The sequence below is a fragment of the Ciona robusta genome, chromosome 10 (genome assembly GCF_009617815.1).
Source record: "Ciona robusta chromosome 10, ASM961781v2".
NCBI classification, from domain to species: domain Eukaryota; kingdom Metazoa; phylum Chordata; class Ascidiacea; order Phlebobranchia; family Cionidae; genus Ciona; species Ciona robusta.
Window position 1 is genome coordinate 7,560,992 of NC_143244.1, and position 26,301 is coordinate 7,587,292.

The following is a 26,301-nucleotide window of genomic DNA, read 5'->3' on the forward strand; positions in this document are numbered from 1 at the left end:
ACAGAAGCAGCAGCTGAAACAACAGAAGCACCAGCTAAAACAACTGAAGTACCAACTGAAACAACAGGAGAACCAGCTGAAACAAGAGAAGTACCAGCTAAAACAACAGAAGTACCATTTGAAACAACAGAAGTACCAGCTAAAACAACTGATGTACCAGCTGAAACAGCAGAAGCACCAGCTGAAACTACAGAAGTACCAGCTGAAACAACACAAGTACCCACTGAAACAACAGAGGTACTATTCGAAACAACAGAAGTGTCAGCTGAAACAACAGAGTTATCAGACCTTTATGTAACTGTAAGTTCAGCTTCAACCTCCAAGGAAGTTACTTCTTCAACATATGCTACTTTAGAAGCAACACTTTTGTTACTATCTGCATCTGGAACTGAAACAACAGAGGTACCAACTGAAACAACAGAAGTACCCGCTGAAACTACAGAATTACCACCTGAAACTACAGAATTACCAGCTAAAACAACAGAGGTACCCACTGAAACAACAGAAGTACCCGCTGAAACTACAGAATTACCACCTGAAACTACAGAATTACTATCTAAAACAACAGAAGTACCACCTGAAACAACAGAAATACCAGCTAAAACAACAAAAGTACCAGCTGAAACAACTGATGTACCAGCTGAAACAACAGAAGAACCAGCTGAAACAACAGAAGTACCAGCTGAAACAACAGAAGAACCAGCTAAAACAACTGAAGTACCAGCCAAAACAACAGAAGTAGCAACTGAAACAACAGAAGTACCCGCTGAAACTACAGAATTACCCGGAGAAACAACTGAAATAACAGCTGAGACAACAGAAGTACCAGCTGAAACAACAGAAGCACCAGATGAAACAACAGAAGCACCAGCTAAAACTACAGAATTACCACCTGAAACTACAGAATTACCAGCTAAAACAACAGAAGTACCACCTGAAACAACAGAAATACCAGCTAAACACACAAAGTACCAGCTGAAACAACTGATGTACCAGCTGAAACAACAAAAGAACCAGCTAAAACAACTGAAGTACCAGCTAAAACAACAGAAGTAGCAACTGAAACAACAGAAGTACCCGCTGAAACTACAGAATTACCCGGTGAAACAACTGAAATAACAGCTGAGACAACAGAAGTACCAGCTGAAACAACAGAAGCACCAGATGAAACAACAGAAGCACCAGCTAAAACAACAGAAGTACCCACTGAAACAACAGAAACACCAGCTGAAACAACAGAAGCAGCAGCTGAAACAACTGAAGAACCAGCTAAAACAAGAGAAGTACCAGCTAAAACAACAGAAGTACCATTTGAAACAACAGAAGTAGCAGCTAAAACAACTGATTTACCAGCTGAAACAGCAGAAGCACCAGCTGAAACTACAGAAGTACCAGCTGAAACAACAGAAGTACCCACTGAAACAACAGAGGTACTATTCGAAACAACAGAAGTGCCAGCTGAAACAACAGAAGTACCAACTGAAACAACAGAAGCACCAACTGAAACAACAGAAGTACCAACTGAAACAACAGAGGTACTATTCGAAACAACAGAAGTGCAGAAACAACAGAAGTACCAACTGAAACAACAGAAGCACGAACTGAAACAACAGAAGCACCAACTGAAACAACAGAAGTACCAACTGAAACAACAGAGGTACTATTCGAAACAACAGAAGTGCCAGCTAAAACAACAGAAGTACCAACTGAAACAACAGAAGCACGAACTGAAACAACAGAAGTACCAGCTGAAACAACAGAAGTACCAGCTGAAACAACAGAAGTACCAGCTGAAACAACTGATGTACCAGCTGAAACAACAGAAGTACCATCTGAAACAACATATGTACCATCTGAAACAACAGAAGTAACAACTGAAACAACAGAAGCACCAACTGAAACAACAGAAGTACCAACTGAAACAGCAAAGGTACCAGCTGAAACAACAGAATCACCAGCTGAAACAACAGAAGTACCAGCTGAAACAACGGAAGTAACAACTGAAACAACAGAACTACCAGCTGAAACAACAGAAGCACCAGCTGAAACAACAGAAGCACCAGCAGAAACAACAGAAGTACCAGCTGAAACAACAGAAGCACCAGCAGAAACAACTGAAGTACCAACTGAAACAACAGCTGTACCAGCTGAAACAACAGAAGCACCAGCAGAAACAACAGAAGTACCAACTGAAACAACGGAAGTAACAACTGAAACAATAGCTGTACCAGCTGAAACAACAGAAGCACCAGCAGAAACAACTGAAGTACCAACTAAAACAACGGAAGTAACAACTGAAACAACAGCTGTACCAGCTGAAACAACAGAAGCACCAGCAGAAACAACAGAAGTACCAACTGAAACAACAGAAGTACCAGCTGAGACAACAGAAGTACCAGCTAAAACAACAGAGGTTCCAGCTGAGACAACAGAAGTACCAGCTAAAACAACAGAGGTTCCAGCTGAAACAACAGAAGCACCAGCAGAAACAACAGAAGTACCAACTGAAACAACAGAAGTACCAGCTGAGACAACAGAAGTACCAGCTAAAACAACAGAGGTTCCAGCTGAAACAACAGAAGCACCAGCAGAAACAACAGAAGTACCAACTGAAACAACAGAAGCACCAGCAGAAACAACAGAAGTACCAACTGAAACTACAGAAGCACCAGCTGAAACAACAGAAGTACCAACTGAAACAACAGAAGTACCAGCTGAAACAACAGAAGTACCAGCTGAAACAACAGAAGTACCAACTGAAACAACAGAAGTACCAGCTGAAACAACAGAAGTACCAGCTGAAACAACAGAAGTACCAACTGAAACAACAGAAGTACCAGCTGAAACAACAGAAGTACCAACTGAAACAACAGAAGTACCAGCTGAAACAACAGAAGTACCAACTGAAACAACAGAAGTACCAGCTGAAACAACAGAGATATCGTTCGAAACAACAGAGGTACCAGCTGAAACAACAGAAGCCCCAGCAGAAACAACAAAAATACCAACTGAAACAACAGAAGTACCAGCAAAAACAACAGAAGTACCAACTGAAACAACAGAAGTACCAGCTAAGAAAACAGAAGTACCAGCTAAAACAACAGAGATTCCAGCTGAAACAACAGAAGCACCAGCAGAAACAACAGAAGTACCAACTGAATCAACAGAAGTACCAGCAGAAACAACAGAAGTACCAACTGAAACTACAGAAGCACCAGCTGAAACAACAGAAGTACCAACTGAAACAACAGAAGTACCAGCTGAAACAACAGAAGTACCAGCTGAAACAACAGAAGTACCAACTGAAACAACAGAAGTACCAGCTGAAACAACAGAAGTACCAGCTGAAACAGAAGTACCACTGAAACAACAGAAGTACCAACTGAAACAACAGAAGTACCAGCTGAAACAACAGAAGTACCAACTGAAACAACAGAAGTACAGCTGAAACAACAGAGATATCGCGAAACAACAGAGGTACCAGCTGAAACAACAGAAGCCCCAGCAGAAACAACAAAAATACCAACTGAAACAACAGAAGTACCAGCAAAAACAACAGAAGTACCAGCTGAAACAACAGAAGAACCAGCTGAAACAACAGAAGTACCGGCTGAAACAACAGAAGTACCAGCTGAAACAACAGAAGTACCAACTGAAACAACAGAAGTACCAGCTGAAACAACAGAAGTACCAGCTGAAACAACAGAAGTACCAACTGAAACAACAGAAGTACCAACTGAAACAACAGAAGTACCAGCTGAAACAACAGAAGTACCAACTGAATCAACAGAAGTACCAGCTGAAACAACAGAAGTACCAACTGAAACAACAGAAGTACCAGCTGAAACAACAGAGATATCGTTCGAAACAACAGAGGTACCAGCTGAAACAACAGAAGCCCCAGCAGAAACAACAAAAATACCAACTGAAACAACAGAAGTACCAGCAAAAACAACAGAAGTACCAACTGAAACAACAGAAGTACCAACTAAGAAACAGAAGTACCAGCTAAAACAACAGAGATCCAGCTGAAACAACAGAAGCACCAGCAGAAACAACAGAAGTACCAACTGAAACAACAGAAGTACCAGCAGAAACAACAGAAGTACCAACTGAAACTACAGAAGTACCAGCTAAAACAACAGAGGTTCCAGCTGAAACAACAGAAGCACCAGCAGAAACAACAGAAGTACCAACTGAAACAACAGAAGTACCAGCTGAAACAACAGAGTACCAGCTGAAACAACAGAAGCACAAGCAGAAACAACAAAATTACCAACTGAAACTACAGAAGTACCAACTGAAACTACAGAAGTACCAGCTGAAACAACAGAAGTACCAACTGAAACAACAGAAGTACCAGCTAAGAAACAGAAGTACCAGCTAAAACAACAGAGATTCCAGCTGAAACAACAGAAGCACCAGCAGAAACAACAGAAGTACCAACTGAAACAACAGAAGTACCAGCTGAAACAACAGAAGTACCAACTGAAACTACAGAAGTACCAGCTAAAACAACAAAGTCCAGCTGAAACAACAGAAGCACCAGCAGAAACAACAGAAGTACAACTGAAACAACAGAAGTACCAACTGAAACAACAGAAGTACCAGCTGAAACAACAGAGATATTGTTCGAAACAACAGAGGTACCAGCTGAAACAACAGAAGCCAAGCAGAAACAACAGAAGTACCAACTGAAACTACAGAAGTACCAACTGAAACTACAGAAGTACCAACTGAAACTACAGAAGTACCAGCTGAAACAACAGAAGTACCAACTGAAACAACAGAAGTACCAACTGAAACAACAGAACTACCACCTGAAACAACAGAAGCACCAGCAAAACAACAAAAGTACCAACTGAAACAACAGAAGTACCAGCAAAACAACAGAAGTACCAACTGAAACTACAGAAGTACCAACTGAAACAACAGAATACTGGCTGAAACAACAGAAGTACCAACTGAAACAACAGAAGTACCGGCTGAAACAAGAGAAGAACCAGCTGAAACAACAGAAGTGCCAACTGAAACAACAGAAGTACCAGCTGAAACAACAGAAGTACCAGCTGAAACAACAGAAGAACCAGCTGAAACAACAGAAGTACCAGCTGAAACAACAGAAGTACCAGCTGAAACAACAAAAGAATCAGCTGAAACAACAGAAGTAACAGCTGAAACAACAGAAGAACCAGCTGAAACAACAGAAGTACCGGCTGAAACAACAGAAGAACCAGCTGAAACAACAGAAGTGCCAACTGAAACAACAGAAGTACCAGCTGAAACAACAGAAGTACCAGCTGAAACAACAGAAGAACCAGCTGAAACAACAGAAGTACCAACTGAAACAACAGAAGTACCAACTAAGAAAACAGAAGTACCAGCTAAAACAACAGAAGTACCAGCTAAGAAAACAGAAGTACCAGCTAAAACAACAGAGATTCCAGCTGAAACAACAGAAGCACCAACTGAAACAACAGAAGTACCAGCTGAAACAACAGAAGTACCAGCTGAAACAACAGAAGTACCAACTGAAACAACAGAAGTACCAACTGAAACAACAGAAGTACCAGCTGAAACAACAGAAGTGCCAACTGAAACAACAGAAGTACCAGCTGAAACAACAGAAGTACCAGCTGAAACAACAGAAGAACCAGCTGAAACAACAGAAGTACCAACTGAAACAACAGAAGTGCCAACTGAAACAACAGAAGTACCAGCTGAAACAACAGAAGTACCAGCTGAAACAACAGAAGAACCAGCTGAAACAACAGAAGTACCAACTGAAACTACAGAAGTACCAGCTGAAACAACAGAAGTACCAACTGAAACAACAGAAGTACCAGCTAAGAAAACAGAAGTACCAGCTAAAACAACAGAGATTCCAGCTGAAACAACAGAAGCACCAACTGAAACAACAGAAGTACCAGCTGAAACAACAGAAGTACCAGCTGAAACAACAGAAGTACCAACTGAAACAACAGAAGTACCAACTGAAACAACAGAAGTACCAGCTGAAACAACAGAAGTACCAACTGAATCAACAGAAGTACCAGCCGAAAACAACAGAAGTACCAACTGAAACAACAGAAGTACCAGCTGAAACAACAGAGATATCGTTCGAAACAACAGAGGTACCAGCTGAAACAACAGAAGCCCCAGCAGAAACAACAAAAATACCAACTGAAACAACAGAAGTACCAGCAAAAACAACAGAAGTACCAACTGAAACAACAGAAGTACCAACTAAGAAAACAGAAGTACCAGCTAAAACAACAGAGATTCCAGCTGAAACAACAGAAGCACCAGCAGAAACAACAGAAGTACCAACTGAAACAACAGAAGTACCAGCAGAAACAACAGAAGTACCAACTGAAACTACAGAAGTACCAGCTAAAACAACAGAGGTTCCAGCTGAAACAACAGAAGCACCAGCAGAAACAACAGAAGTACCAACTGAAACAACAGAAGTACCAGCTGAAACAACAGAGGTACCAGCTGAAACAACAGAAGCACAAGCAGAAACAACAAAATTACCAACTGAAACTACAGAAGTACCAACTGAAACTACAGAAGTACCAGCTGAAACAACAGAAGTACCAACTGAAACAACAGAAGTACCAGCTAAGAAAACAGAAGTACCAGCTAAAACAACAGAGATTCCAGCTGAAACAACAGAAGCACCAGCAGAAACAACAGAAGTACCAACTGAAACAACAGAAGTACCAGCAGAAACAACAGAAGTACCAACTGAAACTACAGAAGTACCAGCTAAAACAACAAAGGTTCCAGCTGAAACAACAGAAGCACCAGCAGAAACAACAGAAGTACCAACTGAAACAACAGAAGTACCAACTGAAACAACAGAAGTACCAGCTGAAACAACAGAGATATTGTTCGAAACAACAGAGGTACCAGCTGAAACAACAGAAGCACAAGCAGAAACAACAGAAGTACCAACTGAAACTACAGAAGTACCAACTGAAACTACAGAAGTACCAACTGAAACTACAGAAGTACCAGCTGAAACAACAGAAGTACCAACTGAAACAACAGAAGTACCAACTGAAACAACAGAACTACCACCTGAAACAACAGAAGCACCAGCAAAAACAACAAAAGTACCAACTGAAACAACAGAAGTACCAGCAAAAACAACAGAAGTACCAACTGAAACTACAGAAGTACCAACTGAAACAACAGAAGTACTGGCTGAAACAACAGAAGTACCAACTGAAACAACAGAAGTACCGGCTGAAACAAGAGAAGAACCAGCTGAAACAACAGAAGTGCCAACTGAAACAACAGAAGTACCAGCTGAAACAACAGAAGTACCAGCTGAAACAACAGAAGAACCAGCTGAAACAACAGAAGTACCAGCTGAAACAACAGAAGTACCAGCTGAAACAACAAAAGAATCAGCTGAAACAACAGAAGTACCAGCTGAAACAACAGAAGAACCAGCTGAAACAACAGAAGTACCGGCTGAAACAACAGAAGAACCAGCTGAAACAACAGAAGTGCCAACTGAAACAACAGAAGTACCAGCTGAAACAACAGAAGTACCAGCTGAAACAACAGAAGAACCAGCTGAAACAACAGAAGTACCGGCTGAAACAACAGAAGAACCAGCTGAAACAACAGAAGTGCCAACTGAAACAACAGAAGTACCAGCTGAAACAACAGAAGTACCAGCTGAAAAAACAGAAGAACCAGCTGAAACAACAGAAGTACCAGCTGAAACAACAGAAGTACCAGCTGAAACAACAAAAGAATCAGCTGAAACAACAGAAGTACCAGCTGAAACAACAGAAGTACCAGCTGAAACAACAGAAGAACCAGCTGAAACAACAGAAGTAACAACTGAAACAACAGAAGTACCAGCTAAAACAACAGAAGTACCAGCTAAAACAACAGAAGTACCAGCTAAGAAAACAGAAGTACCAGCTAAAACAACAGAGATTCCAGCTGAAACAACAGAAGCACCAACTGAAACAACAGAAGTACCAGCTGAAACAACAGAAGTACCAGCTGAAACAACAGAAGTACCAACTGAAACAACAGAAGTACCAACTGAAACAACAGAAGTACCAGCTGAAACAACAGAAGTGCCAACTGAAACAACAGAAGTACCAGCTGAAACAACAGAAGTACCAGCTGAAACAACAGAAGAACCAGCTGAAACAACAGAAGTACCAACTGAAACAACAGAAGTGCCAACTGAAACAACAGAAGTACCAGCTGAAACAACAGAAGTACCAGCTGAAACAACAGAAGAACCAGCTGAAACAACAGAAGTACCAACTGAAACTACAGAAGTACCAGCTGAAACAACAGAAGTACCAACTGAAACAACAGAAGTACCAGCTAAGAAAACAGAAGTACCAGCTAAAACAACAGAGATTCCAGCTGAAACAACAGAAGCACCAACTGAAACAACAGAAGTACCAGCTGAAACAACAGAAGTACCAGCTGAAACAACAGAAGTACCAACTGAAACAACAGAAGTACCAACTGAAACAACAGAAGTACCAGCTGAAACAACAGAAGTACCAACTGAATCAACAGAAGTACCAGCTGAAACAACAGAAGTACCAACTGAAACAACAGAAGTACCAGCTGAAACAACAGAGATATCGTTCGAAACAACAGAGGTACCAGCTGAAACAACAGAAGCCCCAGCAGAAACAACAAAAATACCAACTGAAACAACAGAAGTACCAGCAAAAACAACAGAAGTACCAACTGAAACAACAGAAGTACCAACTAAGAAAACAGAAGTACCAGCTAAAACAACAGAGATTCCAGCTGAAACAACAGAAGCACCAGCAGAAACAACAGAAGTACCAACTGAAACAACAGAAGTACCAGCAGAAACAACAGAAGTACCAACTGAAACTACAGAAGTACCAGCTAAAACAACAGAGGTTCCAGCTGAAACAACAGAAGCACCAGCAGAAACAACAGAAGTACCAACTGAAACAACAGAAGTACCAGCTGAAACAACAGAGGTACCAGCTGAAACAACAGAAGCACAAGCAGAAACAACAAAATTACCAACTGAAACTACAGAAGTACCAACTGAAACTACAGAAGTACCAGCTGAAACAACAGAAGTACCAACTGAAACAACAGAAGTACCAGCTAAGAAAACAGAAGTACCAGCTAAAACAACAGAGATTCCAGCTGAAACAACAGAAGCACCAGCAGAAACAACAGAAGTACCAACTGAAACAACAGAAGTACCAGCAGAAACAACAGAAGTACCAACTGAAACTACAGAAGTACCAGCTAAAACAACAAAGGTTCCAGCTGAAACAACAGAAGCACCAGCAGAAATAACAGAAGTACCAACTGAAACAACAGAAGTACCAACTGAAACAACAGAAGTACCAGCTGAAACAACAGAGATATTGTTCGAAACAACAGAGGTACCAGCTGAAACAACAGAAGCACAAGCAGAAACAACAGAAGTACCAACTGAAACTACAGAAGTACCAACTGAAACTACAGAAGTACCAACTGAAACTACAGAAGTACCAGCTGAAACAACAGAAGTACCAACTGAAACAACAGAAGTACCAACTGAAACAACAGAACTACCACCTGAAACAACAGAAGCACCAGCAAAAACAACAAAAGTACCAACTGAAACAACAGAAGTACCAGCAAAAACAACAGAAGTACCAACTGAAACTACAGAAGTACCAACTGAAACAACAGAAGTACTGGCTGAAACAACAGAAGTACCAACTGAAACAACAGAAGTACCGGCTGAAACAAGAGAAGAACCAGCTGAAACAACAGAAGTGCCAACTGAAACAACAGAAGTACCAGCTGAAACAACAGAAGTACCAGCTGAAACAACAGAAGAACCAGCTGAAACAACAGAAGTACCAGCTGAAACAACAGAAGTACCAGCTGAAACAACAAAAGAATCAGCTGAAACAACAGAAGTACCAGCTGAAACAACAGAAGTACCGGCTGAAACAACAGAAGAACCAGCTGAAACAACAGAAGTGCCAACTGAAACAACAGAAGTACCAGCTGAAACAACAGAAGTACCAGCTGAAACAACAGAAGAACCAGCTGAAACAACAGAAGTACCGGCTGAAACAACAGAAGAACCAGCTGAAACAACAGAAGTGCCAACTGAAACAACAGAAGTACCAGCTGAAACAACAGAAGTACCAGCTGAAAAAACAGAAGAACCAGCTGAAACAACAGAAGTACCAGCTGAAACAACAGAAGTACCAGCTGAAACAACAGAAGTACCAGCTGAAACAACAAAAGAATCAGCTGAAACAACAGAAGTACCAGCTGAAACAACAGAAGTACCAGCTGAAACAACAGAAGAACCAGCTGAAACAACAGAAGTAACAACTGAAACAACAGAAGTACCAGCTAAAACAACAGAAGTACCAGCTGAAACAACAGAAGTACCAGCTGAAACAACAGAAGTACCAGCTAAAACAACAGAAGTACCAGCTAGAACAACAGAAGAAGCAGCTGAAACAACAGAAGTACCAGCTGAAACAACAGCCGTACCATCTGAAACAACAGAAGAACCAGCTGAAACAACAGAAGTACCAACTGAAACAACAAAAGAATCAGTTGAAACAACAAAAGTACCATTCAAAACAACAGAAGTACCAGCTATAACAACAGCAGGAGCAGCTGAAACAACAGAAGTACCAACTGAAACAACAGAAGTACCAACTAAAACAACAGAAGTACTTGCTCAAACAACAGAAGTACCAACTGAAACAACAGAGATATCGTTCGAAACAACAGAGGTACTAGCTGAAACAACAGAAGTACCAACTGAAACAACAGAAGTACCAACTGAAACAACAGAAGTACCAACTGAAACAACAGAAGTACCAACTGAAACAACAGAAGTACTTGCTCAAACAACAGAAGTACCAACTGAAACAACAGAGATATCGTTCGAAACAACAGAAGTACCAGCTGAAACAACAGAGATATCGTTCGAAACAACAGAAGTACCAACTGAAACAACAGAAGCACCTATTGAAACAACTTTCACATTTGCAACTACAAAACTACCAGGTACACATTGTAAATTTTATCTTTCTCTTTTTATATTTTTAAATTTATCTTATTTTGTTAGATTTTGGTGGAATATGTTTTTCCAATCCTTGTCACAACGGTGGGAGTTGTGTTGAACATGGTTTAGATGATTTCTATTGTATTTGTCCTCATGGATTGCATGGAGAATTTTGTGATGAAGGTTCAAGTTTTTTAAAATTCAAAATTATCATAAATTTATCTTCTCTTTTTTGGATAGTATCATATTTATGCACAAGAATAAAAACAAGCATATAACATGAAAGTATCTTTTAAAAGATTCTATAGATACATGAACACAACAAGTTGATAAAATATGATGGCATCCCTTAACAGAAATCCAATTAACATTAGTTTGCTAGATTATTACTCTTGTTTAAGTTAAATTGCTCGTTTTGTTATCAGGATGTAACAGATTCGTTGCCTAATGATACCACCATTTTTGTGTTCCTTTGCAAGAAACTTAACAACAATTGCTCCAACTCAGTGATCACTAATGAGTTGTCCAAATTGTCACCATAATAACAATCACCCAACATGATGTGTATGAAATAGAACACACATGTGATAAATTTTAATAATGTAATAATAAATTGAAATCCACTTATTGTAATTGGAAGCGATTATTGAGATAATAACTCAAACCTAATATGTGTGTTAGATTTTGTCTAAAGTGTGTATAAGTGAAAATTTACTTTTTCTAATTGGAAGCAATTAATATTTTTAACAACTTCTTCAGATGATGATGAATGTTTCTATGGATCTGATAGTTGCGATCATTCGTGTGGAAACACATTCGGTTCATATGAATGTTCATGTTTTTCTGGTTATGCACTGAGCTCAGATAGAAGAACTTGTTTAGGTAAGTCTGTTTGATTGGAAAGTTTTGCTAGCATGCGTTTCGTCCAGATTTTTGATATAGTGGATTTTTCTCAAACCCAATACAAACTTTTATTTGAAGTCCAAAAAAACAAATTGTGAAGATAAATCTTGGTCCAGCACCATGGCTCAGTGGTTAGGTGCTTACATCCAGACCAGTGGTCACCAATGAGTTGCAGCACCCTGGGTGTTAGGATAATGTTCCAACTCTATCCTAAATGTTAAGTCCTATGACATGACATGCTGCAGGGCCTCACCCACATAGAATATTAAGATGACATTGAGGCCAATCTTTACAATCTGTAATTCTAGGTTTATTTTCCTGAGAAAGCTCTTTATTAATTATTTCGTTCCAGATATTGATGAATGCCAATATGAAGAAACGCATCAGTGCCAACACCAATGTAATAACACCATAGGCAGCTATCAATGCTCATGTTATAATGGCTACACGTTGTTACCTGATGGTATTACATGCAAAGGTAAAAACTATAGTTTATAGACGATTTTCTTGTCCTGGGGCCATGGTACCGTGGTTAATATACTTGCTTCTAGCCCAGGGGGTATAAGATCAAAGCTCAAAGCCACAACCATTGTGAGCAATTGCCCAGTGGTCAGCTATACTTTTAAAATATGTAAACCCAACCATTTATCTCCCACAAAAACAGAACACCAGTGCACAATATGTGAACAAATAAGTTACATTCATTTATTGTACAAGACACTTTTTTGCAGACATTGATTATTGCCAATCAAGACCTTGTCAAAATAATGCACCCTGTTTGTCGCTTAAGGGAAGATACTTATGTATTTGTCCAAGAGGTTACACAGGCTACCAGTGTGAAGTGGGTGAGTGAAATTGTTGGTATCTTGTTTTTGAACAGTAGATGTTTTTTTTTGAACCTATGATGCTAATTGATGCCATGGCATTGTGGATATTACTTTAACTAGTGGTCACTGATTGGTTGTTCATATTATAAAACACACAAATAACAAAACACAATGTTACGTGGTAATTGGTAAGCAGGCACGAGGTGTATGAAACAGAACACCCGTGTTATAACAAAAGTCGTTGCTCTGTCATGCAAGGATAGATAAGTGTTATAACTTCTGAATTTTCTCTGAATAAAAAGATGATTGATGTTCATTTATACATAATAGATAGGATAGAGGATATATCAGTTACATTCATTCATTCATTCTTTGCAGACCTGAGCACACCGTGTAGTAGAGGTTGGCGAAAGTTTGAAGGTTTCTGTTACCAGTACCAAAGAAATGTTCGACTTAAATGGAGGAGAGCTCAATGGTATTGTAAGAAGAAACACAACGCAACGCTGCCAAGTATTCATTCAAGAAGAGAGAACTTTTTTGTCCGAAGTAAGTTGATAAAAATACATTAGTAGTTGCAGTGTTTGTATGAGCAACAAAATTATTAGCAGATTTCTATTCTAGTAGATTCTATCGCACTACCATTGCGACTGTGTTCTATTTTACGTGGGTGAGGTCCTACAGCGTGGCATGCCATGGCACCCTAGATTTAGAACAAAGTTGTCCCATTATCATTATATATCGTGGTTAAATACAATATCCTACTACAAATATAATATATAACAACTCTAAAATTGTTACCTATTTATTTATTGTTTCCAAAACATTGATCTTAAATATATACTATTTTTAAAATCTATATCTTTTTGTTTGCTACTGCAATTTTTTATATATTTTCTTGCTAAATGTGACTTAAATATTCAAAGGCCTTTCGTCCAAATACTTGTGGATTGGATTGAATGATATTCGAAAGGAAAGCAGGTTTAGGTGGCCGGATCAAACACCCGTGGTATGTTTGTTATGTTTGTGTATCTCGCATCGTAACTAAAGGATAAAGGCTTGACGGTGCAATGGTCAAAGGCATACTGAGACATGTTCTTGAGCAAGAAATGTAACAGTAATTGTTTAAACCAAGTGTTGACTTATGAGTTGAAAAACAATGCCTTGCAAAGTTGTACATCGTAACTTATAAGCAGGCACAAAGTGTATGAAACAGAACACCGTTGTTATAACAACTGTCGTTGCCCCGCCATGCGAGGATAAATAAGTTACATACGTTGTAACTCGTAAGTGGGCATGAGTTGTATGAAACAGAACACCTGTGTTATAACAACTTTCGTTGCCAGCCATGCGAGGAAAAATAAGTTACATACGTGGTAACTTGTAAGCGGGCACGTGGTGTATGAAACAGAACACCTGTGTTATAACAACTTTCGTTGCCAGCCATGCGAGGATAAATAAGTTACATACGTGGTAACTTGTAAGCGGGCACGAGGTGTATGAAACAGAACACCTGTGTTATAACAACTTTCGTTGCCAGCCATGCGAGGATAAATAAGTTACATACGTGGTAACTTGTAAGCTTCCTATAAACAGTACCATTCAAAATTACCTAATAATCCACAACCAAGTTTCAAATGTTCAGGATTTCTTACGATGGCAACGAAACCAACCTCAGTCATACCTTGCGCGGAACGAGGATTGTGTGGTGATGTTACGTCGCAAAGGGGTTTGGAATGACGTGTCTTGTAGATACCGGTTACCATTTGCTTGCAAAAAAGCACCAGGTTCGTTTTTTACTGGAGAATTTAGATAATGAGTTTTGTTAGGTTAAGTAACCTCACTTTCACTGATATTTTCCTCAGGTAACTTTGGCATGTTGTACGAATGTCGTTTTTCAGCCAATTCCCTTTTATTTTTTTTTGGTTAGACTTTCTTTATATTAAACTGTATTAAAATAAAATATGTACGCTAACATTTAATTAAGAATTATATTTAAAGTTGGCTGCAGGGATATCCCCCAAGTTGATAACGCAACCCCTGTGACAACTCGCGTTAACTTTGGGGTTGGGGAAATATTACAATACACTTGTAATGCTGGCTTCACATCAAGCGGTCCAACAGACGTAGTTTGTACCAAGAGGGGAGTGTTTTCAAGACCTGGGCTTTCTTGTGTGGGTAAGTTAAATGGAGGTGTGTCATTAAATTTGTGGTAGATATATAAATATCAGAATATAACCACTGTGTGTTTATAATACAGTGTGTTAGCATGTGGGGCTGATGGGCATATGATGTAAGTTATCCACTTTTGAGTTATGAATGTGTGGACATTTGAAGCTGGAAGTAAAAAAAGTCTACATTTTGTTGTATTTGTCACACATTTTTGTCATAAATCAGTCATAAAGTTTTGGGTCAAACTTATAAAAAAAACAGTGTATAATACACATACCGTGGGATAAATACATACAGAGTAAACATTTAATGCTAAGCGTAAATTAAGTAACAAAAAAAACGTTAAAAAAATCTTTTTACTCAAAGGACATGCATAACTATAAATAAAACCGTCGTACACAGTTTAGTACTGACAATTATCTTCTTCTTTCCACAGGAGCGTGCATGCCACCTCCAGTTATTCCAAATGCTGAAATACCAAATGCAGAGGAAGCTTATTTGCTCGGTGATGTAGCAAAGTACGCTTGCAACCCCGGGTTCAGAGGTTCTGGTCACTCATATATTAAATGTAGATCAGATTTAACTTGGTCACCAACCAACTTCAGATGTAACAGTGAGTTCATGAATAGATGATTGTAACTTGTTTATCTTGATGTAACGGGGCAATAACTGCGTTTCATTTCAACACAAGTGTTTCGTTTCATGCACCCTCTTATAAATTACCTCATTTGGAACCTATTTATCCTTACATGGCAACAACAGTCGTTATAACATTTCGTACACTTCTCGCCAGCTTACGAGTTACCATGCATGTAACTTTGTGGGTGGTTGATATCAGTGCTTTTTTTTATAATATAAATAATAACTATTAAACTTCAATTCTGCTGTCTGTTGAGCTTTGGACCCAGCGCATATTCCGAATACTATTTATTTAGCTGTTAAACCCCATATGTTCGTTTTTTTCAATATGTTGATCTTTTTCATTGAGTTCAAAAATGTAAAGAGCTATGTTGTGTTTCATACCAAATTATTCTCCACACCAGGTGAATGTTCAATCCCTCCTGTTATTCCGAACGCGCGACCTGTAACTTATAGAAGGAAAACTTCATATAAGTTTGGAGATGTTGTCAAATACTCATGTAATAGAGGATACCGGTCAAGTTCAACTAAGAATAAAGTTACTTGCTTAAGGGACGGAACTTGGGGGACACCAACGTTTGTGTGTCATGGTAAGGGATAACACAACATGTACTGTTAAGTTTTAACATAAACTCCAAGCCTGGATTTTTACACCTTTATAAAAGCTTGACAAATATTTTAAGTTGAAAGTTGCAATCCAGATTTCAATAAAGTTTATTCTGAGTTGTTTTAAAAACTTAGCAAGGTCACCTTAACAAATGAATGTAATGTTACTTGCTTTAAATTAGCAATTGCTGTTAAGTATTTTGCACAAAAACGCATACGCTCAGCAGCAGCGAGCCTTGAACCCATTACCTCTGGCTTATAAACAGGCGAGCTAAACACTTTGCACCGGCACCGGACAAACATACAAGTTCTTCAACAATATTTCTCCTTGCAGATGGTTGTGGAGTCGTACCAAGAGTTGCCAATGCTCGTCCCAGGCCACAAGGTTCCAAGATTGTGTTGTATGTTTGTGACAGTGGTTATTATCCAACAGGGTGGGCGTTCATATCATGTCGAAACGGACAGTGGGGCAGCCCTAAACTACAGTGCTTGTGTAAGTGTATTGGTGTGTTTAAACCACATAGTAGGATGGGGGGAGATGGGACACCTCTTCATTCCATTTTCTCAACCCGTTTTGTAATAAACAAAGAAAATACAAAGAATTTTAAAACCATATTTTTACAAATTCCATATATCGTTGTTATTTGTTTAAAACATGATCAGGATAATTGGATATTACGTCCTAAATTATTTTACTAACTTCATTATTTATTTGCTAAAGTTTTGCAATATTTACAAAAAGGTTACGAAGCTAATTGTTTCAACCATGTATTGAGCAAATTTGTATGTATGTAACTTACTTTATCCTCGCGTGGCCGGAAAACGACAGTCGTTATAACACGGGTGTTCATACACCTCAGGCCAGCTTACGAGTTACCATGTATGTTACTTTCTACTTTGTGGGTGATTTTGCTCTAACTTGGTTTATAATCGCCAAAATTTGGCATCATTTAAAGTTTTAAACAGTACTTAACTTTTCATACTGTTGCCCACTTCATCAACCATATACTAGATAACCTTACAGACACTCTAAATATATACTGGAGCTAATAGTGATTCTTCACTCGTCTAAAACCGAACTAATATTTATATAAATAATATGCTTGAGCTGAATAATTTTTATCCTATATACCTAAAATTTAACATATTTTATTTTACAGAAATGAAATTTGCATGCAGAAGTTTAAAGTTGTTTTATTGAAACTAACACTGAAGAAAAACAGAGAACGGCATGAAACAGGAAAATTCAACAAAATCTAATAATTTTTCAGCTTCCTTCTTTTACGTAGTGGCATCATATCATTAACTGAGTGTTGTGCTTTACCAGGAGGTGTATCTTTATTAAGAAAATGTAAATCCAACACATCATCTGTTGGATGATCAGATTGAATTTCTGATGTCTGTTCAAGTTCCAACTGTTAAAATTAGTTCAATATTTTATTCAATATTATATTATTAGAAAATGCATTTACATAGTATTAATTCATTTATATATAAGATTTTAGAAGAATATTAGTTCCATATTTAAGAAGAATATTCAACATTATATTAGAAAATGTATTTACCTATTTATTTAATCTATTTATGTTATTATTATATATTACTGTGAGTGCAATTTATGAATAGAAATTCAGACCATTTTTACGACCTAAAAGTTTGAATACCTAGGCAGTAATGTTCTGTGTTTAGAAGTTGCTACAAAAATACAAACAATCAGTATGTACACATATAATGAAACTACTTTTGTTATTTTATTTCAAACTATCATATTTTGGCACTTACTTTCACAGGACCAACATTTTCATTTGACTTGCTCTCTGCTGCCTCTTTATCTGGTGTGGAAGTTTTGTAATATAACATAGAGATATAATAAAACATTACTGCATACCATGTGTTGGTGATGAGGTAACACAGAATGACTGAGAAGTGCTTGCTGTTGGGTCAGGGCTTGATATACTACTGTAGTTCATTATAAAGATCGTTTAGTTTATTTTACAATAACTGAAGTTTTTTCAAGTAGGCTATAGTACAGTAAAATTAGTTCATTATAAAAGTCATTTAGTTTAGTTACGTCAATATAGTGATCAGTCAGTTTGGTTCTGTTAATATAAAGACCATTTAGGTTACTTTACAATAACTAAAGTTTTTTAAGTATAGAAGAATTTAACTGTATAGCATTTCATCATTAAGTTAAACACTCCGGACGTTTTAAGATTCATTTATTTAAGATTCATTAGATCCTGTTTAAATTAAACAAATAACCAAAAGTTGATGTTTTCTTTAAATTATATCACTGTTACCTGTTTAGTTGGGTAGGAGAGGTTTGAAAGAAAGTGTCAATCGATTTACACTTGATGGAACTTCCTACCAAATACATTATTTATATTACTGTAGGTAATTTATCCTTGCGTGTCACTTCACAGTTGGTAAAGAGTAAGCTTTCGTACTAACTACTGTGCCATATAAAAAGAAAAAAACGAATATGAAGCAATCATACGCCATAACAAAAACAACTTTAGTAAACCAATTTCATTTATAAATGCTTAGATAAGACCCCATAATAACAATAACACAGAATTTTTACCATTTCCTTTTTTCTTTGCAGATCTTGTTTTGATGGTGGATCTTAATATCTTTTTACAAACAGGGGACGGAGAAGGTTGGTTCTGTGTGGTGAAAGTTAGATTGAAATATTAAGGTACGATGTTTGAATATTGTTTCTGCAGTGAGTTAGTGTTATAATGAATTGGTGTCAATTTATTCTACTTAACAAATGAATTTGTTTATAAGTTTATTATAAACTATCTCACTCTCACAGAAGGATATAACACTAGTGGCGTGCATGAGTTTTTTAATGGTGTGGAGCATGGGTGCATTTCTTTAAAGGAAGTAAATGGTATCATAACCTATTCCAGGATATCTGCCTACCCATGTAAGCCATCTATGATTATTCACTCTTCATTTTATACAAGTAATTTTAGCTGTAACTTACTAAAGGGCATACACACCCATGTTGGACGCCTGTAATCGGAACATCATAAGTTTCATAACAAGTCAACTCACGAGTTGTTGACAAATAATATTCGCAAACTTTTCATCGTTCTCAATTTGTTCTTGTCGAGTTTTTTCCAACTGTCTTTTCTCTTCCTCCATCATCTGGTTGATGAGTTCCATTGATTTTGCTTCTTCTTCTTCTGCTTGCGACAATCTTTCTCTCTCATACTTAAGCCTCATCTCTTCATATTCCTCATGGATTATTCCTTGTTTTGCAACTTGGATGCTAAGTGGCCGATGATCTTTAAAGGGGAGTTTCATAGTCAAGCAAAATTGTAAAGTGTTTAAATTTTCAAATTATATTCTTCAAGGTAAAGTCTCAAAAAAAATGTTTATATTAAAAGGAATTATGTACTACACCAGAATTCGAACGTTGAACCATATTTTTCCCTAAAATTAATGGTATTTGAAAGAAAAATCACATTACCAATCTCTGAAGAGAAGTTTTATGGTGAAGCAAAATTGTGAAGCGTTTTATATTTATACATAAAGGCCTATCATATATATATCTATATATACATTGGGAAAATACCTTACAAGTTTTGCTTGAATATAATTGTTTAAACGTTACAATTTGAACAGCATAAGAGTGTTGTGGATTGCAGACATAATGAATTCACCCCTACTAATGTTAACAGCATTTAACATTATACACTAACATTTGTCATCATCTTTCTCAACATGCTTTACACCTAAATACACCAAAAATCTCACATTCCAAATGAGTATCTTCCCCATTCAGTCTTTTCTTAACCAGATCAGGATATTGTTGTTGAATGGCTGACCACTTGTCAACGTTAACCAACAAATCAACCGTTGGGTTCCTGCGAGCCCAAGTACTCAGTCTGCAGAGTAAGTGTGAATTTAATAAAAAAATATTAATTGTGATTTTAAAGGACTGGTAAAAATGCTGGAAAAACTGTTTAAGACTGTTCAATATGCCTGGTAGCAATAGAATGTATAAATCTTCTTTATGAATAACAGAAAATGTTGTGTCTTAAATCTTTGGTGCTAGTGAAGAAACTCTCCCCACCTTATTTGCTAACCACTAACCCTTAACTACTAACTTCTATTACCACTAACCACCAAACACTTTCCACCAGCCTATTCTGCTATGTACCGGAAGATTCTTCACAAGTGCCAAATCTTTAGGGAGGGTATAAACGTTACAAGACAAACATGTCAAGTTTGCAATGATCAAATTTTTGTTAGCAAGCAAAAACTTCTTAAACCACCAGAAAGTATATTTTTATATTATATGCAAGCATGGCCTACTCAAATGTATTGAGTAGGCCATGATGCAAGTTATAAACAGTACTTCCTGAGTTTTATTGGTAGAATTGTAAGTATTCTAATAGAATCTCACAATAATGCAAAACAATTTAAGAATATTCCACACAATTGACAAACCTTTTCTTGCACAACGGGCAACGAAAATCCGCTTTCAAAAAGTAATCTTCATAACAAGATTTACACAACTCGTGCTTGCATACCAACGTTATTGGTTGGATGTAAATATCCAAGCAAATTGGACACGATATATCCTCTCCAGTTAACGTGCCATTAGACGTTGCATTCATATCAATATATTCTTTATTTTGATTTTAATCTTTTCCAAAGTTTCTCTTTTCTACGTAAGTTAAAAAGTCCCCAACGTGAGAAAGTTATTTGGCGCGTAAAGTCGCGCATGACTGGTTTCATTTAATGGGCACGATTAAATCACTTTAAACTAGAATTTTCCACTTTTATTGAACTCCTATATAAAACTTAAACAGGATTAAAAGAAAATGTATATTTATGTCAAAGCAGCAATTTTAGTCATAACTGGCTGGTTTATGGCAGCAAAATGTAAACTGTCGCCACCTAACCGATTAAGCCATCAACGATTAATGTCTAATCTCCTTTGGCGCGAATCTGAGTAAATATTAGGTCCCCTGGTGCGCCTTGACGCAGAACTTATGGAGTACGCGCGGGCTGTACTGAATTTGTTATAATCTATAGACCATGTTATCATGGCGGCCACGTAGAAATATAGTAAAACGCATCGCATGCAAGGGGCCAGTTTCTAAAATACAGACTGGTACACTAAAATTAACCCCTAACCTATTTACATGATGATTAGCGAGCGGACACAAGGTGTATGGAACAGAACACCCGTGTTATAACGACTGTCGTTGCCCCGCCATGTAAGGATAAATAAGTTAAATACGTGGTAACTTGTAAGCGGGCACGAGGTGTATGAAACAAAACACCCGTGTTATAACGACTGTCGTTGCCGCGCCATGCGAGGATCAATAAGTTACATACATGGTAACTCGTAAGTGGGCATGAGGTGTATGGAACAGAACACCCGTGTTATAACGTCGTTGTTTTCCGGCCACACGAGGATAAATAAATCACACGGAAATGGATGCGTACCAGTCAGTATTTTCAATGTTGGCTTTCCGTTATAGGACAAGATTATTATAAAGACGAGTAACCGGTTTAAAACCAAGTTACCCCGCCATGTTTACTTGCGTTGCTCACGAATTATGATGACTAACACATTTAAAGCACAATGCTAACCGCGTGGGCATATTTATCAAACGTGCGTGAACTGTATCATTCGCTTATATCGTAAATACGCGGTATTTTATTATGTTTAAATAAAGCGACCCTTACCGATGAATATATAGTAGGGTGGGAGAAGATGGGACACCTTTCATACTATTTTCTCGTTTAGTTTGGTAGTAAACAAAGAACATTTAAAGAATTTTGAAATCGTATCCTCGCGACTCTCATAGACCGTTGGTAATTTTTAAAAACACGATCAAGATATTTGGGTATTATGTGCCAAAGGTGTCCTGTCTCTCCACCCTACCATACATTATGTTTGGCTTGGGATTGGGGCAACCCATTAGTGCTACCTAAACCGGGCTATAGGTGAATTACCGTTAAAACTTTGCGTAAGGACACATACGCAATGTATTAAAACCACACACATACAATAACGCTACTCGAGCAAAAATGTCAAATGAAACGTCGCTGCTAATCCAATTTATATTTAGATGTATTTAATTAAACACAAATTAATGTCTAATGATAAAAAGTTTGTGTAAACAAGATAGTATGGTCGGAATTATACACGCGAATTCTTGCTTGCATGATATAGTATTGTGGGGAAAGATGGGACACCCTTTCATTCTATTTTCTCATCCAATTTGGCAATAAACAAAAAACACTCAAGGAAATATAAAACTGTATCCTCGCAACTCTTATAGACCGTTGTTAATGGTTTGAATTGAATCACGACCAGGTTATTTGTATACTATGTGCTTAAGGTGTCCCATCTTCCCTCACCCTACTATATTGTGTTTTAATTTAAATCTATAATTACAACTTAATGTAAACGAATTCAGTTCGCTTGGAAATAAATTAAAAGACCACAATTGACTTGTGATGTATCATAACACAAAACAAGCATCACGTATACGGCGCTTGATACTTTTCTCCGGCATTTGCTTTGCGTCAGGGGATTAGTGGTTTGCTGCGCTTGAGTAGCCGTCCGTTGATATGTTCCATTGCCGAAAACAGTGCCTGAAGTCAGCTCTAATTTTAGACATTACTCTCTCGCCCGTTGTGGCACAGCCATGAGAAACGCGCACTATATAAGAGCGAGTGGAAACGGGCGATAATGTCGTTGGTAGCAGACCGGTCTTGTCAGCTGGCAATACTGTGCGTTAAGTATGTGGTTATGCTCGAAGTAGGTATGAATATGCTTTCTTAATATATTAAACGGTTTAACGGGACGACTTTTTAAAAAGTAAATTTTTCTAATGTGAAAAGCTAGATATTTTTATGTATATAGTAGGTAGCGGTGTACAATTGCTTATTCTATTAATGATTGTCGATATATCGTATGTGTTAAGTCACCATGTTTGTATTCTATTTATAGATCTGGGTAGCAAGCATACTTTGTAATCTCACCAATGAAGCTGCATATGATGACTCATGGACAAAGTAGCAACCCAGCACGTGGAAGAGTTTCGCCTTACTATATACCTCAGTCTTATCAATCCACGTATTATAACAATGGGGGAAGCAGGAAAGGTTCGATCCATCATAATGTTGCAAGCGATTCAAACGTCGCAGTCGACCTACGACAGGGAAGGCGCTCACCAGATAACCAGGCAGAGTACAAGCACCGTAATATGAACAACCAGCAAGTCTATAACGACGAGAGAAGTTTATCTCGAATGACAACCGAAGATCTACTGATGGTTGAAGAACATATTCGACCGCTTATTAAGGAAGAACTAAGATATACGATCCAGAGTAAACGGATAGCAAGAGGATTGCCCGAAACAGTGGAACTTGAATACAAAACGCAACAGAATGACGTAAGTACGAATAGAGATCTATGACTGAATGTAGCCTATCCTTGCTTGGCGGGGCAGCGACAGTCGTTATAACACGGCTACACCGGCGTTCTGTTTCATACACATGCCCGCTTACGAGTTACCATGTATGTAGCTTTGTGGGTGATATTGTTGATTCGGTTACAATATCAAAAGTGTGATTAATATGCAAAACCGAAAAGATTGGAGGCATACCTAAAATCATTTTACAATTCACGTTATCGGGTAAAACAAACTCGATAAAAGCAGTAACCGCTACAACCAACATTATAAACTATATTAGTACTAAAACTTAAATTTTATATGTGCTAATTTTCCTACAGGAAATTTCTCCCGAAACTTTGCTAAAACGCGAAAGAAGACGAGAAAGAAATAAAGTCGCCGCCGCAAAATGCCGGTTTAAGAAAAAGATTTTGTCAGAGCAGTTGCAAGAGGTAATATAAGTTAAATCAACATGATTACATAAAGTCTTTATCAGGGTATGTAGTACTGTGGGGCAAGATGGATGCCGTTAGCACATAAAATTCCATATTTTCTGACCGTGTTTTCAACAAATATGACAACGATAACTTTAGAGTTGTTAGGAAACGGTTTTATAATTTTGTAAATGTTTTTTGTTTACTACTAAATGTGAAGATGAAAAAGAATGAAATGTTTGCTACCTTGCCCCAAACTATACATATATTTAATCGTACACAACCGTTATATTTTTAACGGAAATCCGCCTGCTCAGTCACGAATAAAATAACCTTGCTATTAGCCATTACGATTTTAGGCAGAAATAAAATTTTGTTGTTTTTCTAACCGGGGTATAAGTAGTCTGTTGCCGTTATACGTCAGAGGTTTGGTTTAAACGCCTCTTCTCCTAACGCCACAGCCAAAGTTTTGGTTGTGCGGTTCGCCCATAATCGCCGCTCGTAAACAAAGCTAGATCGAACCAGTTGGCTAGCTAACCGTATGACGTATTTATGAATGGAGAATTGCAATCTGTATTTATTTTACAGGAATCTGAACATCTAGAAAACCTGAACGCAAAGCTAAAACGAGAAATCGAAAAGCTGCAAGAAGAAAGACAAAAGTTAATGTACTTGCTAAATGGCCACAAACCAGAGTGTATTGCAGTACCAGAGGAAATAAATCTAGATGCAGAACCCCAGTATATGGATAAACAATCGGATCCGAGGTTTAACACTATTTGCTCATCTGCAGCAAATGCTCCTGACAATGATGTCCAACAGAACGAGCATACTGCCCCAAAAACTATATACCCATACGACGAAACGTACTTAACTCGGCGCTTATAATAGCCACCGTATGCATGTTTTTTACAACTTACAAATAACTTTTCTTTATCCGCACATTTATGTTTGAATATTATGATTCTCTTGCCTCGTTCATTCGAATATGTTCGCGAGCTGTTAGTTAGTTAGTAAGCTGGGGTAAGATGGTCCATGTTTTCTTTTTTATCGTTCTATTTAGTAGCAAGCAAGAATATTTATAGAATCACATAAACGTATTCTTACGACTCTAATATAGCGTTATTAATTGTTAAAAACACGATTAATAAATATTGAATAATATGGGATAGCCCTATCCATCTTACCCCACAATACTATATACGTTTTTTTTTCACGCGGAAGTTAATCACTCTATAGTGCTTTGTTACATTGTTACAGCCATTTACTGTTAATGAGTTATGTCACGTCCCAATTTCCCTTCTTCCTATTGAAGTATTGTTTATGATTGTCCGCCATATTGTTCTGAATACAGTTTTCGTCTACGTATATACTGTGTATATACTTTCGTGTCAACAGTTCGTTTTATTTAATCATTAAAATGAAAAATACAAAAGTACAAACCACAAACATATTTTATTACCGTGTTGTATTTGTTGAATACTTTTATTAAACGCATTTTAGGCGTTTTTATTGTGAACATAAGATTAGCGCGCCCCTCCCTAGCCTAGAAGTTGTGAGTTCGAGGCTCGGCGCTGCTACAATCGTGGGCGTATGTGTCCTTGGAAAAGACACGATCAGTAAGCACCTAAGTGGTCTGTGAGGGCTAAAAAGGTTTAATAAAAATAGTACGCATTGCACACGTAGACACACTTAGCTATTTCGAAGTTTGGAATAACAGTTAAATGCGCATTTGCTTACTTCCTAGTTCGAGATCTAACTTTACAAAGAACACAAATCATATTGCGTGAGCCCAACTTTTCGTCTATCTTTGGGACCATGCCCGATCCCCGTAACATTACATACTTTGGTTCAACTTGGCTTTCTCCTTTTTTCCAAGTGGTCACGTGACTTCGATTGCTTGGAAAATAGATCTACATCGATTAGCGGCGGGGTGGGGTCCGGAGTGCATTCGTAGTCGGCCATGTTTATTGTCTGTTTGGGTTTAAAAAGTTTTAGTTTAGCTGTTTTAGTAGCATTAGCGGTTATATTTTGACAGATTTGTCAGTTTAGTTTGCAAAAACAGTAGGATTTTTAGGGCTAGGCTACACGCGTAAATGCGTTTTTAATTGTTTCAGTTATTTTGATTAAATGAATGAACATAACTAATGTATCCTCGCATGGCGGGGTAACGACAGTCGTTATAACGCGTGTGTTCTGTTTTATACACCTCGTGCCAG

At 37.8% G+C, this 26,301-nt stretch overlaps 5 protein-coding genes across 8 annotated transcripts in view; 4 read left to right on the forward strand and 1 right to left on the reverse strand.

Annotated features, from left to right (window-relative positions):
- Window positions 1-1,205, forward strand: part of LOC149730375 (uncharacterized) — a 2,474-nt gene extending 1,269 nt beyond the window's left edge. Inside the window, exon 2 of the mRNA XM_089886929.1 lies at window positions 5-1,205. Within this exon, the coding sequence (XP_089743055.1) occupies window positions 5-1,056 (1,052 nt within the window). The 3' untranslated portion in view covers window positions 1,057-1,205. The remainder of the gene's footprint in view (window positions 1-4) is intronic.
- Window positions 1,206-1,540: 335 nt separating this feature from the next.
- Window positions 1,541-4,032, forward strand: LOC149730376 (uncharacterized; the record flags this gene model as incomplete). Its single annotated transcript, XM_089886930.1, is given in 2 exon segments — window positions 1,541-3,359; window positions 3,362-4,032. Coding segments are annotated over 2 exon segments (2,490 nt in total), but the record flags the coding sequence as incomplete, so codon positions are not given.
- Window positions 4,033-6,008: 1,976 nt separating this feature from the next.
- On the forward strand, window positions 6,009-18,104 carry LOC149730377 (uncharacterized; the record flags this gene model as incomplete). Its single annotated transcript, XM_089886931.1, has 13 exons — window positions 6,009-11,073; window positions 11,135-11,254; window positions 11,831-11,953; window positions 12,327-12,452; window positions 12,706-12,819; window positions 13,180-13,347; window positions 13,725-13,807; window positions 14,444-14,585; window positions 14,800-14,976; window positions 15,407-15,583; window positions 16,014-16,199; window positions 16,550-16,708; window positions 17,376-18,104. Coding segments are annotated over 13 exons (6,642 nt in total), but the record flags the coding sequence as incomplete, so codon positions are not given.
- On the reverse strand, window positions 17,394-20,935 carry LOC149730378 (E3 ubiquitin-protein ligase rnf168-like). Of its 2 annotated transcripts, none has more exons than XR_016385890.1 (8): window positions 20,680-20,935; window positions 19,984-20,114; window positions 19,279-19,511; window positions 18,800-18,881; window positions 18,516-18,579; window positions 18,104-18,174; window positions 17,880-18,047; window positions 17,394-17,630 (listed from the first exon to the last, which is right to left on the reverse strand). XR_016385890.1 is itself a non-coding variant. In XM_089887107.1 (8 exons), the coding sequence occupies exons 1-8, from the start codon at window positions 20,847-20,849 to the stop codon at window positions 17,472-17,474; spliced, it is 960 nt and encodes a 319-aa protein (XP_089743233.1). In that variant the 5' UTR covers window positions 20,850-20,934; the 3' UTR covers window positions 17,394-17,471. The 2 variants fall into 2 exon arrangements, 1 of the variants encoding a protein (XP_089743233.1); XM_089887107.1 differs by having other exon boundaries at window positions 17,998-18,047; window positions 20,680-20,934.
- LOC149730379 (uncharacterized) lies at window positions 19,049-25,535 on the forward strand. 3 transcript variants are annotated; one of them, XM_089887112.1, is made up of 4 exons: window positions 19,049-19,147; window positions 23,204-23,648; window positions 23,990-24,100; window positions 24,671-25,535. In XM_089887112.1, exons 2-4 carry the CDS (start codon window positions 23,238-23,240, stop codon window positions 24,968-24,970), a joined length of 822 nt encoding a protein of 273 aa, XP_089743238.1. In that variant the 5' UTR covers window positions 19,049-19,147; window positions 23,204-23,237; the 3' UTR covers window positions 24,971-25,535. The 3 variants fall into 3 exon arrangements, with proteins under 3 accessions (XP_089743238.1, XP_089743236.1, XP_089743237.1); XM_089887110.1 differs by lacking the exon at window positions 19,049-19,147 and adding an exon at window positions 22,870-23,015; XM_089887111.1 differs by lacking the exon at window positions 19,049-19,147 and adding an exon at window positions 22,894-23,011.
- The last annotated feature ends 766 nt before the right edge of the window (window positions 25,536-26,301 follow it).